This window comes from Echinops telfairi, unplaced genomic scaffold, assembly GCF_000313985.2.
Source record: "Echinops telfairi isolate 266 unplaced genomic scaffold, ASM31398v2 ScPeMD7_7469;HRSCAF=8507_1, whole genome shotgun sequence".
NCBI classification, from domain to species: Eukaryota; Metazoa; Chordata; class Mammalia; order Afrosoricida; family Tenrecidae; genus Echinops; species Echinops telfairi.
The window spans coordinates 106,955,211-106,967,968 of NW_022111373.1; the positions used below are offsets into that span (position 1 = coordinate 106,955,211).

The following is a 12,758-nucleotide window of genomic DNA, read 5'->3' on the forward strand; positions in this document are numbered from 1 at the left end:
GGGGTCATCGTCCTCAAGGCCTGGTGGGCCAGGATGTGCTCCAGTCTCTCCTCCTCCCCCGTCATCTGCTCCTGAGTGCTCTGGTCAGATATATCCTTCTCCTGAAGCTGCAGATTCAGTGCCATCCTTTGAGAGAAATTCTTCTCGGGGGAGGGGCAGGTGTTTGGGTTTTTTTTAAAGCAGACATTCACTGAGAGATTATCAGACATTCACTGAGAAATTATTTGGTATTTTGCAGGTTACCCAGGCTGTCTAAAGTGGATGATGCTTTTGTGAGATAATGTCCAAGTTCAGAGCAATTCCCCAATGTCAGCATTGTTAACATGTCTGCCCTGAGCAGTTAGAGCGGCTGGCTCATTGTTTGTGTCACTCAAATGAGAAAGTAAATACCTCTCAACCACTGAAAATCAGCTCGGGGTGGGGGGTGGGGAGTTGGAGGGAGTGGGGATTGTGCCAGGCAGCAGCCTGTGGTTAATCAAGACTAGGAAAAGGCTAGACACAAATACAGCCACAAAGTTAACAGGAAATATTTCTTCAAAGGCATGGAGCAGATGTAAGGTGCCGTTTTTACCTCATCCTTGTGCTACCACAACTTTCTTAACCATGATGTCCCAGACCTGCTTTGTTATGCTCATCTAATTACTGGGGATACCAATTAACTAAACTATCCTTGCTTCATGCCAGCACCCAGTTAATCCCTGTTCCTAATCCGCAATTGAAATGCAACCAATCCATGCTTGACTTCCACTTCCCTAGAGCTTCACACCTTCACCAAGAACCCAAATCTTCCCAAAGACTCCCCTTTATAGTAGTTCTGGGATGTGCTCCCAGAATCATCAAATGATTTTGTTAGACCACAGGCTTACGTCTGGAGGTCTTTGGCTGACTGAGCACTAGAAGATGTAAATAAGCTTGTGTATGCTACTGCTTTATTGTGTTAGGTTGTCAAAATCCCTTATTAAGAGAAACCAGTCTCGAGAAGGACATCATGTGTCATAGAGGGCCAGCTTAAGAGGAAGAGAGAAGGACCTTAATGAAATGGATCGACTCAGCGTCTACAGCAATGGGCTTAAAGCATAGGAACAATCGTGAGGATGGCCCAAACCAGTCAGTGTCTCGTTCTGTTGTGCATATGGTTGCTATGGGTTGAAACCAGTTCATTGGCACCTAACAACAAAGCAAAATACCAAGCTCGATGGGCCAACACTCTGTACCTATGCAGCTGGAGATTGTGTTATCTGGTAGGTTTGTACCACTGAAGCCATGACCACCTTCATTTGGGCTTACTGTTGTCTCTCCAATCCCTTTTCCAAACTATTTAAAACTCCAACTTCCTTTTTATCCCCCAGTGATTTACTTCACAGAAATAGCTACTACACAAATATACACAAATCTATTCAGGTCATTCCTCTTCTAGCACATGCCTATTCCCCTTCTATTATTATAGTCAAAACTCGCCACATGTGCTTGAATGTCATGTCTCTCAGGAACACAGTTGTTAACTCCATCTGTAATTCGGAGCACCAGCATTTCGACATGCCACTCCTCTGGTCAGAAGAAAGCTGGCCTTCACATGTCACTACAACTACACTCCTCTCTGCTTCTTAGCCATACTTTTCAAATAGTGGTTTATTGTCTCCATTTCCTCACCTCTAATAGACTCTTCAAATATACTGTGGCTACTTTTCCTATATATCCAATGGTCCTCATGAGTCATCAATGATCCTTACTACTAATTCCAGTAGAACTTCATCATTTCGCTTATTTGGGAGATAACTGATGCAATCAGTTAATTTTGACACTGAAATTAAAAATGTCTAAGCATCTAGGACACAGCAGCTTGCTTCCTGCCTTGATGCTGTTTTCCTGGACACATGCTGGCTTATCTACCTAATCTGGAAGTACAGGTGGTCCCCATTTTATGACTTCAGTTACATTGAGCCACACCCCCATCGGGTTTGGGTTTTTGTATATCTAATCGTGAGCAATGTATACTACATACAGTGTTGAATTCCTTGATGCGCTCAGAGTTTACTCACAGATGTTCAGTGATCTGATTTATAAAGATACTGGCAGTATACACAATAACAAAAATAAAAAATGCTGCTTTCTGTCAGGACCTACTTACCCCTTAACAGTAGTTGAAACAGAAGCACCCTGTTAAGTCAGGGGACAAACCTATATTGGTGCTCCTCAAAGCTTGGTCCTACACTTTGTTTTTCACACTCAGTAGTCTTAGACTAGTTCATTCTCTCCCGCCGTTTCAATTAGCAGCCAGCAGCCATTGACCTTCAGATGTGGTTCTGGTTCCAGACCTTTGCTAAATTGTCATTTCCACCTGGTAGACTCAGGAAACAAGTTATGTTATCCCTAAATTTGCTCCTCCTTTTCTATCCCTCCATCATTGACATTACTGCCACCTGTCTACTTGCCCAAAACCAGAAACCCTGGAATTGTCTCTGACTCCAACCCTCAAACCTCCTGTTCAGTCATCAAGAGCACAAACTACTGACTTGTCTCAAGTACTTTGTGGAGTTAGCCTTCCTAAATATGTAGTCCCATGGGTTAACTGTCATCATCTGTCGTACTGCTTCTGCAAATGCTTCCTATTGGTATCCCTTATTTCTACTTTTGCAACATATAATTCATTCGCCATGCAATAATTCAGGGAATCTGAAATATAAAATATCACACCACCACCCCTACAGTAGGCAAAATCACCATAAGGATATTCTTAGGTCTTGGAGGATAAAGAGGTGGAGAGGGAGAAGCGTCTGAGCACTGTTTAATACAATATAGACTTACAGATTAATGAAAACATGGTTGTCAAGAATGTAAAGGTTTGATTTATACACAGGACTGAGATCAATTTGCTTATCAGATATTTTTTCACTGGGACTGAATTTAAGGAGTTAGATTTTTTTCCTCTTGTATCCTCTCACCAAGTTTGTTCAATCTATGCTGAGCAAATAATCAGAAAATCCGGATTATATGAAGAAGACTGTAGCATCAAGATTGGAGAAAGATTTATTAACCTGTGGTATGCAGATGACACAACCTTGCTTGCTGGAAGTGAGGAGGACTTGAAGCACTTGCTGATGATCAAAGAAGTATGGATTACAAGTCAGTGTAAAGAAGACCAAAATTCTCAGAACTGAGCCAACAGGTAACATACATAGGGAAGAGGCCGAAGTTGTCGAGGATTAGGTCTTACTTGGAACCACAATCAATGCTCCTGAATGCAGCAGTCAAGAGATCAAAAGACATTGCATTAGGTGAATCTGCTGCACAAGACCTTTTTAGATGTTACTTTGAGGACTAAGGTGGCCCTGACCCAACCTATGCTGTTTTTCAATGGTCTCATATGCATGTGAAAGTTAGACATTGAATAAGGAAGACCAGAGAAGAATCAATGCATTTGAATTGTGATGCTGGAGAAGAATATTGAAAGTACCATAGACTGCTAAAAGGACAAATGGATCTGCCTTGGAAGAAGTAAGGCCTGAGTGTTCCTCAGAGGCCAGAACGGCAAGGCTTCCTTTGTCTTCCATACTTTGGATATATTGTCAGGAGAGACGAGGCCCTGGAGAAAGAGTTCATGCTTAGTAAAGTAGAGGAGCAGCAGAAAAGAGGAAGGCCCTCCATGAGATGGAGAGACATTGCAGTTGAAAGAATGGCTCAGGCATAGGAACATTTGTAGGGATATTCCAGGACTGGGAGGTGTTTCCTTCTGTTGTGCATAAGGTCACTTTAAATTGGACCTGACTCAATAGCACCTTAACAACAACAACCTTCTCTTAAAGGTCTTGTAACAGTTTTTGCTTGCTGTTAAGATAAAGTCAGTAATTCACAAATCCGTCATCACCTGTCTACATGTTTAGCCCCATTTCAGGCTCCTCTCCCATCATTATGCACATCTACTTTCTTTCAAACTTCTTAAGGGCCTTGGGACAGTTTCCTCTGCTTGAAATGTTTTTCATTCATGATTTTACTTGGCTAGCACCTGCCGACTCTTTTGATTTTAGTGGAGATCTCATTTCCTTAACCTCAGGTTAGAGCTGCCAACTGCTTACTGTCTCATAGCCCCTTGTTATTTCCTCTGCAGGGACATTGAGCACAGTCATGATGAAATGATTTCCAGTTAGTGTGCAGCCCTCAAGGAACTGGGCCTGTCCTCTCCTTTATCCCCACTGCGCTAGCACATAGGTCTTCATAAGTACTTGCAAATGGAAATGAATAGTCATATCAATACATCATAATAAATTAGCAGATGTGTCTTATTTGCTCTTCGGAGGGCAAGAACTGAGAACCAGATATACATACTTGAAAACAATTTCTGATGCCTAATTGGGATAAGAAGAGATATCTACTTGGGCTGAGGTGATTGTTTGAACAGCCTTATCGAGGTATAATTATGTCAACATTTTAAGCAATCAAGCACCACTCCACATAAAATTTTACCGCACTGACAAGTTCTTCGTCAGAAGGCTAGAGCATCAGGAAGCTGGTCTTCACAACCAGGTTGGGCCATTTCTGTGTGAGGTAGCAGGTGTAAGGACTGAGGGGAGCTGAGTGGACCGGACAAATGCACAACCTTCTGGGATCGCTGCTTCCCAAACCGCCCTTTCTCCTTTCCAGTCCCTTGGAGGGCTCCGGGTGGCATACATAGCAGGCTCCCCAGGGGGCTGCTCACGAAGAGGTTGGCAGTGGGAATCCACCATCCACTCTGCTGAGAAAGAGGAGGTTTTCTGCTTCAGTAAAGTTGTAGTCACGGAAACCCTAGCTTGTCCTCTAATCCGGCCTCTCTGAGATTTACTTTGAGGATTAAGTTGCGCCTGACCAGAACCTGGTATTTTCAATTGCCTCCATATGCATGTAAAAGTTGGACATTAGATAAGAAAGACCCGACAAAAATGGATGCATTTGAATTAGGGTGCTGAAGCAGAATATTTAAAGTACGCACTGCCAAAAGAACAAATCTGCCTTGGGAGAAGTACAACCAGAATGCTCCTAAAAGCGAGGAAGGTGAGGCTTCATCTCGCCTACTTTGTTCAGGTTACCAGGAGAGACCAGTGCCTACCGAAGGAGATCATGTTTGGTAAAGAGGCAGCGAAAAAGAGTACGGCCCATGACAAGCTGGATTGACACTGGCTACAATAGTGCGCTCAAGCATGGGAACAATTTTAAGGCTGGCGCAGGGCCAGGCAGTGTTTCGTTCGGTGGTACCGAGGTACCCACCCGACTGATCCTAACAAAGGAAACAAACGAGTTAGGTGGGACTGGAGGTCAGAGTGTGCCTTCTTTGTGGATGTGGCACTGGGTCGGTTCTGCTCTTTCCGGCCCCGCCCTGGGCGGAGCGGGGCGGGACTTCCGGTCTGTATTCCGGCCGCGGAAAGTCGACTCCCAGCGCGGAAAGGTTTGAACTGCTGGCTCTCGTCCTGTCCTGTCTGTGGGCTTCTGAGCTGGCGCTTCCTCTGCTGTCCCGTTGTTCGTTCCTGGCGGACACCTTGCCTCATTCTCCCGTTCTCCCGCCTGCGACCGTTCTCGCTAGTTGATGACTACGCTGGCGAAGCAGTGGTGGGCAGGGGCCGTGAAACACCGGTGCCGTTGATTAACCTCATTTCCACAACTTTGCAGCCCAGAAAGAATTGCTGTGAGTCAGAGTCGTTTGGTGGTTGTTTTCGTGAAGCTTTCTGTGCAACTAGGTAACTCATTTAGGAAAATGAGATCCCCATGGCAATCAAGAGCCGGCGTGTGTGTGTGTGTGTGTGTGTGTGTGTGTGTGTGTGTGTGTGTGTTTGTGTTTCAATCGTTCCACGTATAGACTCGGACGTAACGTACTGACTGGGTGATGAGGATGTAAACCGGAAGAAGACAGGAATGAAGTTGGAAATGTTGGCTGGAACCCTGTTATGACTTGTTATGATGTACCAGCAACTTGACACATTACGCTGTATGCAGTGATGTAAAGCCGTTCAAATGATCTGGGTTTGGGGAAGTTCCTTGCGACAGCAACAGCATTGGAAAGGGAAGACACCAGAGAAAGGTTCGAGGCAGTTGCAAGGCGGGAACTGCTGAATAGAATAGAAACAGAAGCGAAGGGAGCCAGGTTTTGGTTTTTGACCAAATACTGTTTTAGATAAGTTCCCTACTTAGTCTGGATTTATATCCTACTGGAAGAAGAGAATAAACAAGCAAATAAACAGATTCCAGAATGGGATAAAAAGTGATTGGGATAGGATTGGTCTTTTGAACTGAGTTAGTCAGGTTAGGCTTTTGAGGACATGACATTTGACTGAGATTTAATGGTGACAAAGAGTCAGCCATGTGATGAGCCAGGGCAAGCACATGCTGGAGGGAACAACTTAAAGGGCCTGAGATGTGTGCAGAAGAAGTTGTTTAAAACAACAACAAAAAGCACACAGTAAAAAGGCCAATATGGCTGAACTGTCCCGGACAAAAGGGAGAGAATTAGCTGACATTAAGGGAGAAAGTTAAGTCACAGGGTGTGGATATTGTAGGTCGTGGTTAGGCATTAGAGCGTTTTCCCTTCCTGCTAAGTCCAAATGGAAGCTATTAGTGATTTCTACGTTAGCAGGTGATGGGTCTGATTTTTATTTTAAAAGATCCCTCTGGATACTGAGTGGAGACTGGATATGAGGGAACCAAGAGTTAGAGAGTAATCTGTTTAGAAGCTATTCCAGCAGTTCTCGTGATAAGAGTGATTGCGTTCCATTGTAATCATGTTACAGAGTTTGATGTATTTGTGGAACAGGCTCATGGAAAGAGTTTTAATAGACAGCTGGGAGCTTTAGGAAGAGCTCGGGTTGACTTGGGAGTTGTGTAGACCAAATAGTAAATGTTAGGAGTGCAGATAAACCATCTAGACCATATCATTTCAGATTTACTTATATACTACAAAAGATTATAGGTTGGTTATCCCAATTCTATCCTCGAGACGGCTTTATGTACAATAGAATAAATGGCTGCCCAGTCCTGCATCATCCCTACAACTGCCAGTATGTGATTGTAGCTAATGTGCCAATCCATTTCACTGAGGGTCTCTAAGACCTTCCTTGGCCCTCTACCAAACATGATGTCCTTCTTTAACAATTGATCCCTCCTGCTAATGTGTTCAAAGGAGCCCTAGTGGCATAGGGGTTGCACATTAGGCTGTGATCCTCATGGTTCAAAGTTTGAAACCACCAGCAGTACCACTGGGCTTTCTACTCCCGTCAACAGAGAAACAGAGAAAGACTGGGCTTTCTACTCCCATGAACAGCTACGGTCTTAGAAACCCACAGGGGATCGCTATGAGTCAGCAGTGAGTTTGGTTTGGTTTGGGATAATGTGTTCAAAGCAAATGAGTTGGACAGTGTTTTGTTTTGATCCATAAGGCTTTGATTGCTAATTTTCAGAAATAGATCACGAGATCTTCAGAATCTTTATTGGCCTGGAAGTTCCACTGAACCTTCTCCACCATGGTTGGACTTGCAGGTAGTTGAAATATTGATTGTGGCTATCTGAAATAGCTTCAAGATCATAGCAATATGCAAGTGAGCACAGTATGATAGGCTGACAGTAGTTATGGCTCTCAAATGTACCCAGATGACAAACACTGAAAGGGAATAAGACAGGAAAAAGCCAACATGGGGTATAAATGTTGCAAAAGCATATCTAATAAGAGATGACATGAGAACTCAGATCAGGTTTTGAAGAACCTTGGATTTAAGATGATAGTGAAGACAAGGAATGATTAAATATATAGGTAGAAGTGGGGAGAAAAACCATGGTAATGCATTGTTTAAAAAATGTGGGGAGCAGGACGGAAGTTTGAACAGGTGGAGATTGATAACGCTGTACAGATTGACCACTTTTTTGGTGTGTGTGTGTGTTTGAGGATAAAGACTTCGGAAGACTAGTGACTGTTGTGAAACTGGTTTCGTTTGCCTGGAAAGGAAGCCAGATTGCAGTGGTTAAGGATTAAAGGGCAAGAAATGGGCAATAAGCCAAAAGCCCCGGTGGGTTTCTAAGACTATAATAACTGTTTACAGGAGTAGAAAGCCCAGTGGAGCTGCTAGTGATTTCAAGCTGCCAACCATGCGGATCCCAGCCCAATATGTAACCACTACGCCACCTGAGCTCCTAAGCAATGAGCAAGTGATGCAAATTATTGTTAGGAAATAGGGGTAAACTGGGGAAGGAGGTATCTATGGAGATTTGTTTTTTTTCTGACAGTGAAATTTAGTCACATTAGAAATGGAACAGGATTAGGAATAATAGTCAAAGAGGGAGTGGGATTTGTTACAGAAACATATATGTTTTCTTGAATTCATACGCCTTTCATGAAATTGTTTGGTGCCACTGAGCTGGTTGAGAATTGTAGCCACCCTGTTTATAACAGAACGACATATTAAGAGAGCCCAGTCCCGGGAGAAGGACATCATTCTTGGTCAAGGGGCAGTGAAAAAGAGGAAGACCCTCAATAAGATGGATTGACACACTTGTTGCAATAATGGATTCAAACATAAAAGCAGTTGTGAGGATGATGCAGGACTGGGCAGTGTTTTGCTCTGTTATACCTAGGGTCGCTGCAAGTCAGAACCGACTCATGGCACATAGAAGCAACAAGTACTGCTTGTAAAAAGGAGACAAGAAATGTACCTTTTTACTTTCAGAGAGGTATGACCATTTCCGGTAGGAATTTGTGGTGTTCACAAATGAATTGCTGCACTCTTACTGCAGAGGTGGAATTTTCTTGTCGTATTGAATGTGATACACCATATACTGTACAGAAAACAAGAGAAGTATGCCGCAAACATGACAGAGGCTGTTATAACACTTAGCGCCCTATTTTCTCCCTGTAGCTGAGCTTCTCACATTTGTGTAAATTTGTAGGCATTCGTTACTGATGTTAATTCCCTATCCTTTAAGTATAGTGAAGATACCACTTTGCTTCCCAGATGAGCTGTGATGGCACAGTGGGTTATGCATTGGTCTGCTAACTACAAATTCATGAAACATTTCAAACCCAGCGGCCACACTGCAGGAGAAAGATGAGGCTGTCTGCTTCCCTAAGGATTGACAGCCTTCGCAGTCCCCTGGGGGACAATTCTATTCTGTCCTCTACGGTTGCTATGAGTTGGGACTGCCTTGGTGGCAGTGAATTTTTTGTTTTCGTTTTGTTTTCTTTCAATAAATGTAAATACAGTGCTAAATGTTTGGATACATTCTTATTTTGGACCAACTTTCATACTTTAGCATGACTATTTGTGCTTTTGTTTTCTCTAGCTCGGTCAATCTTTGGTCTCTTCTGATCAAGAGTCAAAGGAATGGCAGCTGAAATTCGAATGGCACTTTATGAAGACGATTCCGTGCAAGTCCAGTATGTTGATGGCTCCACATTGCAGCTTTCTCCCTGTGGCTCTGAATTTCTATTCGAAAAGGCACCACCTCCCTCAGCTCATCCATTAGAACAACCGGAACGAATTCGTCAAAGAACACAGTTTGTTATCAGCACCTACCGAGTAAGTAAAGCTGGGACAGAAATGAAGGAAGTGTCAAGGCGCACCAGAATATTAAAAGTAATTTGTATTCTGGATTATAATCACTCGAGATTGATTTTCAAATTATTGTACATTTTTAAGATTACATTGTGTACTTTTTTTTGTAGGAGCAACTACAACGAGCCTTAGATTTTAGAAATTCTTTTGCAGCTTACCCTTTTTTATCTGAAAGCATCATACCTTCTGAAAGAAAAAAGGTAAGTTTCTTGGTGAGACTCATTTTCTTGAGTAATAATTAGAAACAAGTACTTGAAGAATTGTTTACGACCCTTGTGAATAAAAACTTCAGAATGAATGTTAGTTGTTGCTATTGTTATAGTTCTGTTGAATTGGTTCCGACTCATTGCAACTGTATGTACAACAGAAGGAAACACTGCTCAGTCCTGCGTGGTCCTCACAATGAGTATGTTTGAGCCCATTGTCGCAGCTACTATGTCAGTCCATCTCCTGTAGGATCTTCCTCTTGTTCACTGACCCGCTGCTTTACCAAGCATGATGTCCTTTTTCCAACACTGGTTTCTCCTGACAACATACCCAAAGTAAGTGAAACACAGTCTTGCCATCTTTGCTTCTAAGGAACATTCTGGCTATATTTCTTTCCAGACGAGATTTGGTCGTTCTTGACCATCCATGATATCCTTAATATTCTTTAACCCCAAAATTCAAAGGTATCCATTCTGATTCTTGTCTGTCCCGCCTTATTGGTTGCCCAGCTTTCATAGGGACATAAAGTGATTGAAAGTACCTAGACTTGCACCTGAGTCCTCAGAATGACATCAAAGTGTCCTCTGATTTCTTGATTGCTGCTTCCATGAGTATGGACTATGGATCCAAGCAAAATAAAACCCTTGGCAACTTCGATCTTGTCTCTGTTTATCTTGATGCTGACGACTGGTGCAGTTCTGGGGATTTTTGTTTTCTTTACGTTGAGTTACAGCCCATACTGATGGCTACAGTCCTGTATCTTCATCAGCAAATGAATCAAGTCCTCCTCACGTTCAGCAAGCAAGGAGATATCATTACATATCACAGGTTGTTAATAAGCCTTCCTCTGGTCCTGATGCTGCATTCTTCATGTTAAACGTTTAGGTATAAATGTAATAGCTGTCATTTGTTACGGGTTTATCATATGCCACAAACCATGAAATAATATTAAACATTTAGTAACCCCATTATGATATGGTAGACAAGCATCCCTGCTGATCACAATGGAAACCCTGTCAGAACAGGTGGAATGGCTGAATATCAGCTCTATTTTACAGGTGAAGAAACTAGGCCTCAGAGCATTTAGCATAATTTGCCCATGGACCGTGTAAATGACAAGAGGGTTGAACCCAGCCTATATGACTCTGAAAACTGTCTTTTTTTGTTTTCCTTTTAAAAATCATTTTATTGGGAGCTCATACAACTCTTATCACAATCCATCCATCCATCCATTGTCAAGCACTTTTGTACATTTATTGCCATCATCATTCTCAAAACATTTGCTTCCTACTTGAGCCCTTGTATCAGCTCATTTTTCCCCCTCCTTTCCCCACTCTTCCTCAAGAACCCTTAATAGTTTATAAATTATTATTTTGTCATGTCTTACACTTCTCTTCACCCACTTTTCTGTTGTCCATCCCCCAGGGAGGGGATTATATGTTGATCCTTGTGATCAGTTCCCCCTTTCTGTCCCACCTTCCTCTTCCCCTCCTGGTATCGCAACTCTCATTATTGATCCTGAGGAGTTTATCTGTCCTGGATTCCCTGTGTTTCCAGCTCTTATCTGTACCAGTGTATATTCTCTGGTTTAGTGGGATTTGTAAGGTAGAATTGGGATCATGATAGTGGGGGGGAGGAAGCATTAAAGAATTAGAGGAGGAAAAAAAAAAAAGAACTAGAGGAGAATTGTATGTTTCATCGATGCTATACTGTACCCTGACTGGTTTGTCTCCTCCCCACGACCCTTCTGTAAGGGGATATCCAGTTGTCTGATGGGCCTTGGGTCTCCACTCGGCACCTCCCCCTCATTCACAATGATAGGATTTTTTGTTCTTTGATGCCTGATACCTGATCCCTTCGACACCTCATGATCACACAGGCTGGTGTGCTTCTTCCATGTGGGCTTTGTTGCTTCTCAGCTAGATGGCCGCTTGTTTACCTTCAAGTCTTTAAGACGCCAGACACCGTATCTTTTGATAGCCGGGCACCATCAGCTTTCTTCACCACATTTGCTTATGCACCCGATTGTGTTGGGAAGGTGAGCATCATGAAATGCCAGGTTAATAAAACAAAGTGTTCTTGCAATGAGGGAGTACTTGAGTGGAGGCCTATGTCCATCTCCTACCTTAATACTAAACCCATAAATATATGTACGTAGATCTATTTCCCCATCATGAAGACTGTCTTTCAACTACTTTCTTCTTCATTGTTTTGCTGCTGGTATGCTTACTTGCCTGCAAAGGAATTTTCTATTACTGTCTGGTGTCAAAGAAGCTGTAAAAAGATTGTGACTTGTACCTTAGTTTCAAAGACTATTTTCAATTGTGTCTTTTGTATGCTGTGTTCATTAAAACTGCCTACCTGGCTTCTGATGCTACAGTTGAAGTATTAATTAGACTATGGTATATACTTGAGAATAAGCTGACCCAAATATATCTGCTGAGGCACCTAACTTTACCACAAAAACTACATTAAAATGTGCTGGAAAACTTGGCTTATTCACGAGTATATACGGTAATTCCTAAAGAGAACATTCTTCATGGCTCTAATTTTATCCCCCTACCAGTTGTGTAGCTATAGGCCATGCCCCACGGATTTATGTAAATGGAATGGCTCAAATGGTATCCATAGGTCATAGTGTAAATTTGAGGTTTCTTGACATTCATCGTTTGTTGTCCTCTGTAGCACATACTTCTAGGTGTGTGTGTGTGTGTGTGACTTTGGCTCTGATTGGGGCCAGCCCTGTTGTATTAGTCTGGGTAGACTAGAGAAACAAAATTCATAGACACTCATGTGTATAAGAAAGAGCTTTATATACAAGAGCAATTTAATATTGATAAAACATCCCAGCCCAGTCCAGATCAAGTCTATAAGTTCGGTATTAGCCCATATGTCCGATACCAATCTGTAAAGTCCTCTTCAGACTCATGAAACACATGCAATGAAGCCGAATGCAGGACGATCATAGGCCAGTGGGTGGAAAGTCCT

The 12,758-nt window shown here is 42.6% G+C and overlaps 1 protein-coding gene across 1 annotated transcript in view; it reads left to right on the forward strand.

Moving 5' to 3' along the window:
- The first annotated feature begins 5,447 nt into the window (after nucleotides 1-5,447).
- The window catches only part of CUNH5orf34 (chromosome unknown C5orf34 homolog), a 31,117-nt gene continuing 23,806 nt past the window's right edge, over nucleotides 5,448-12,758 (forward strand). Inside the window, exons 1-3 of the mRNA XM_004703631.2 lie at nucleotides 5,448-5,653; nucleotides 9,292-9,527; nucleotides 9,674-9,763. Coding sequence (XP_004703688.1) covers nucleotides 9,333-9,527; nucleotides 9,674-9,763 — 285 coding nt within the window. The 5' untranslated portion in view covers nucleotides 5,448-5,653; nucleotides 9,292-9,332. The remainder of the gene's footprint in view (nucleotides 5,654-9,291; nucleotides 9,528-9,673; nucleotides 9,764-12,758) is intronic.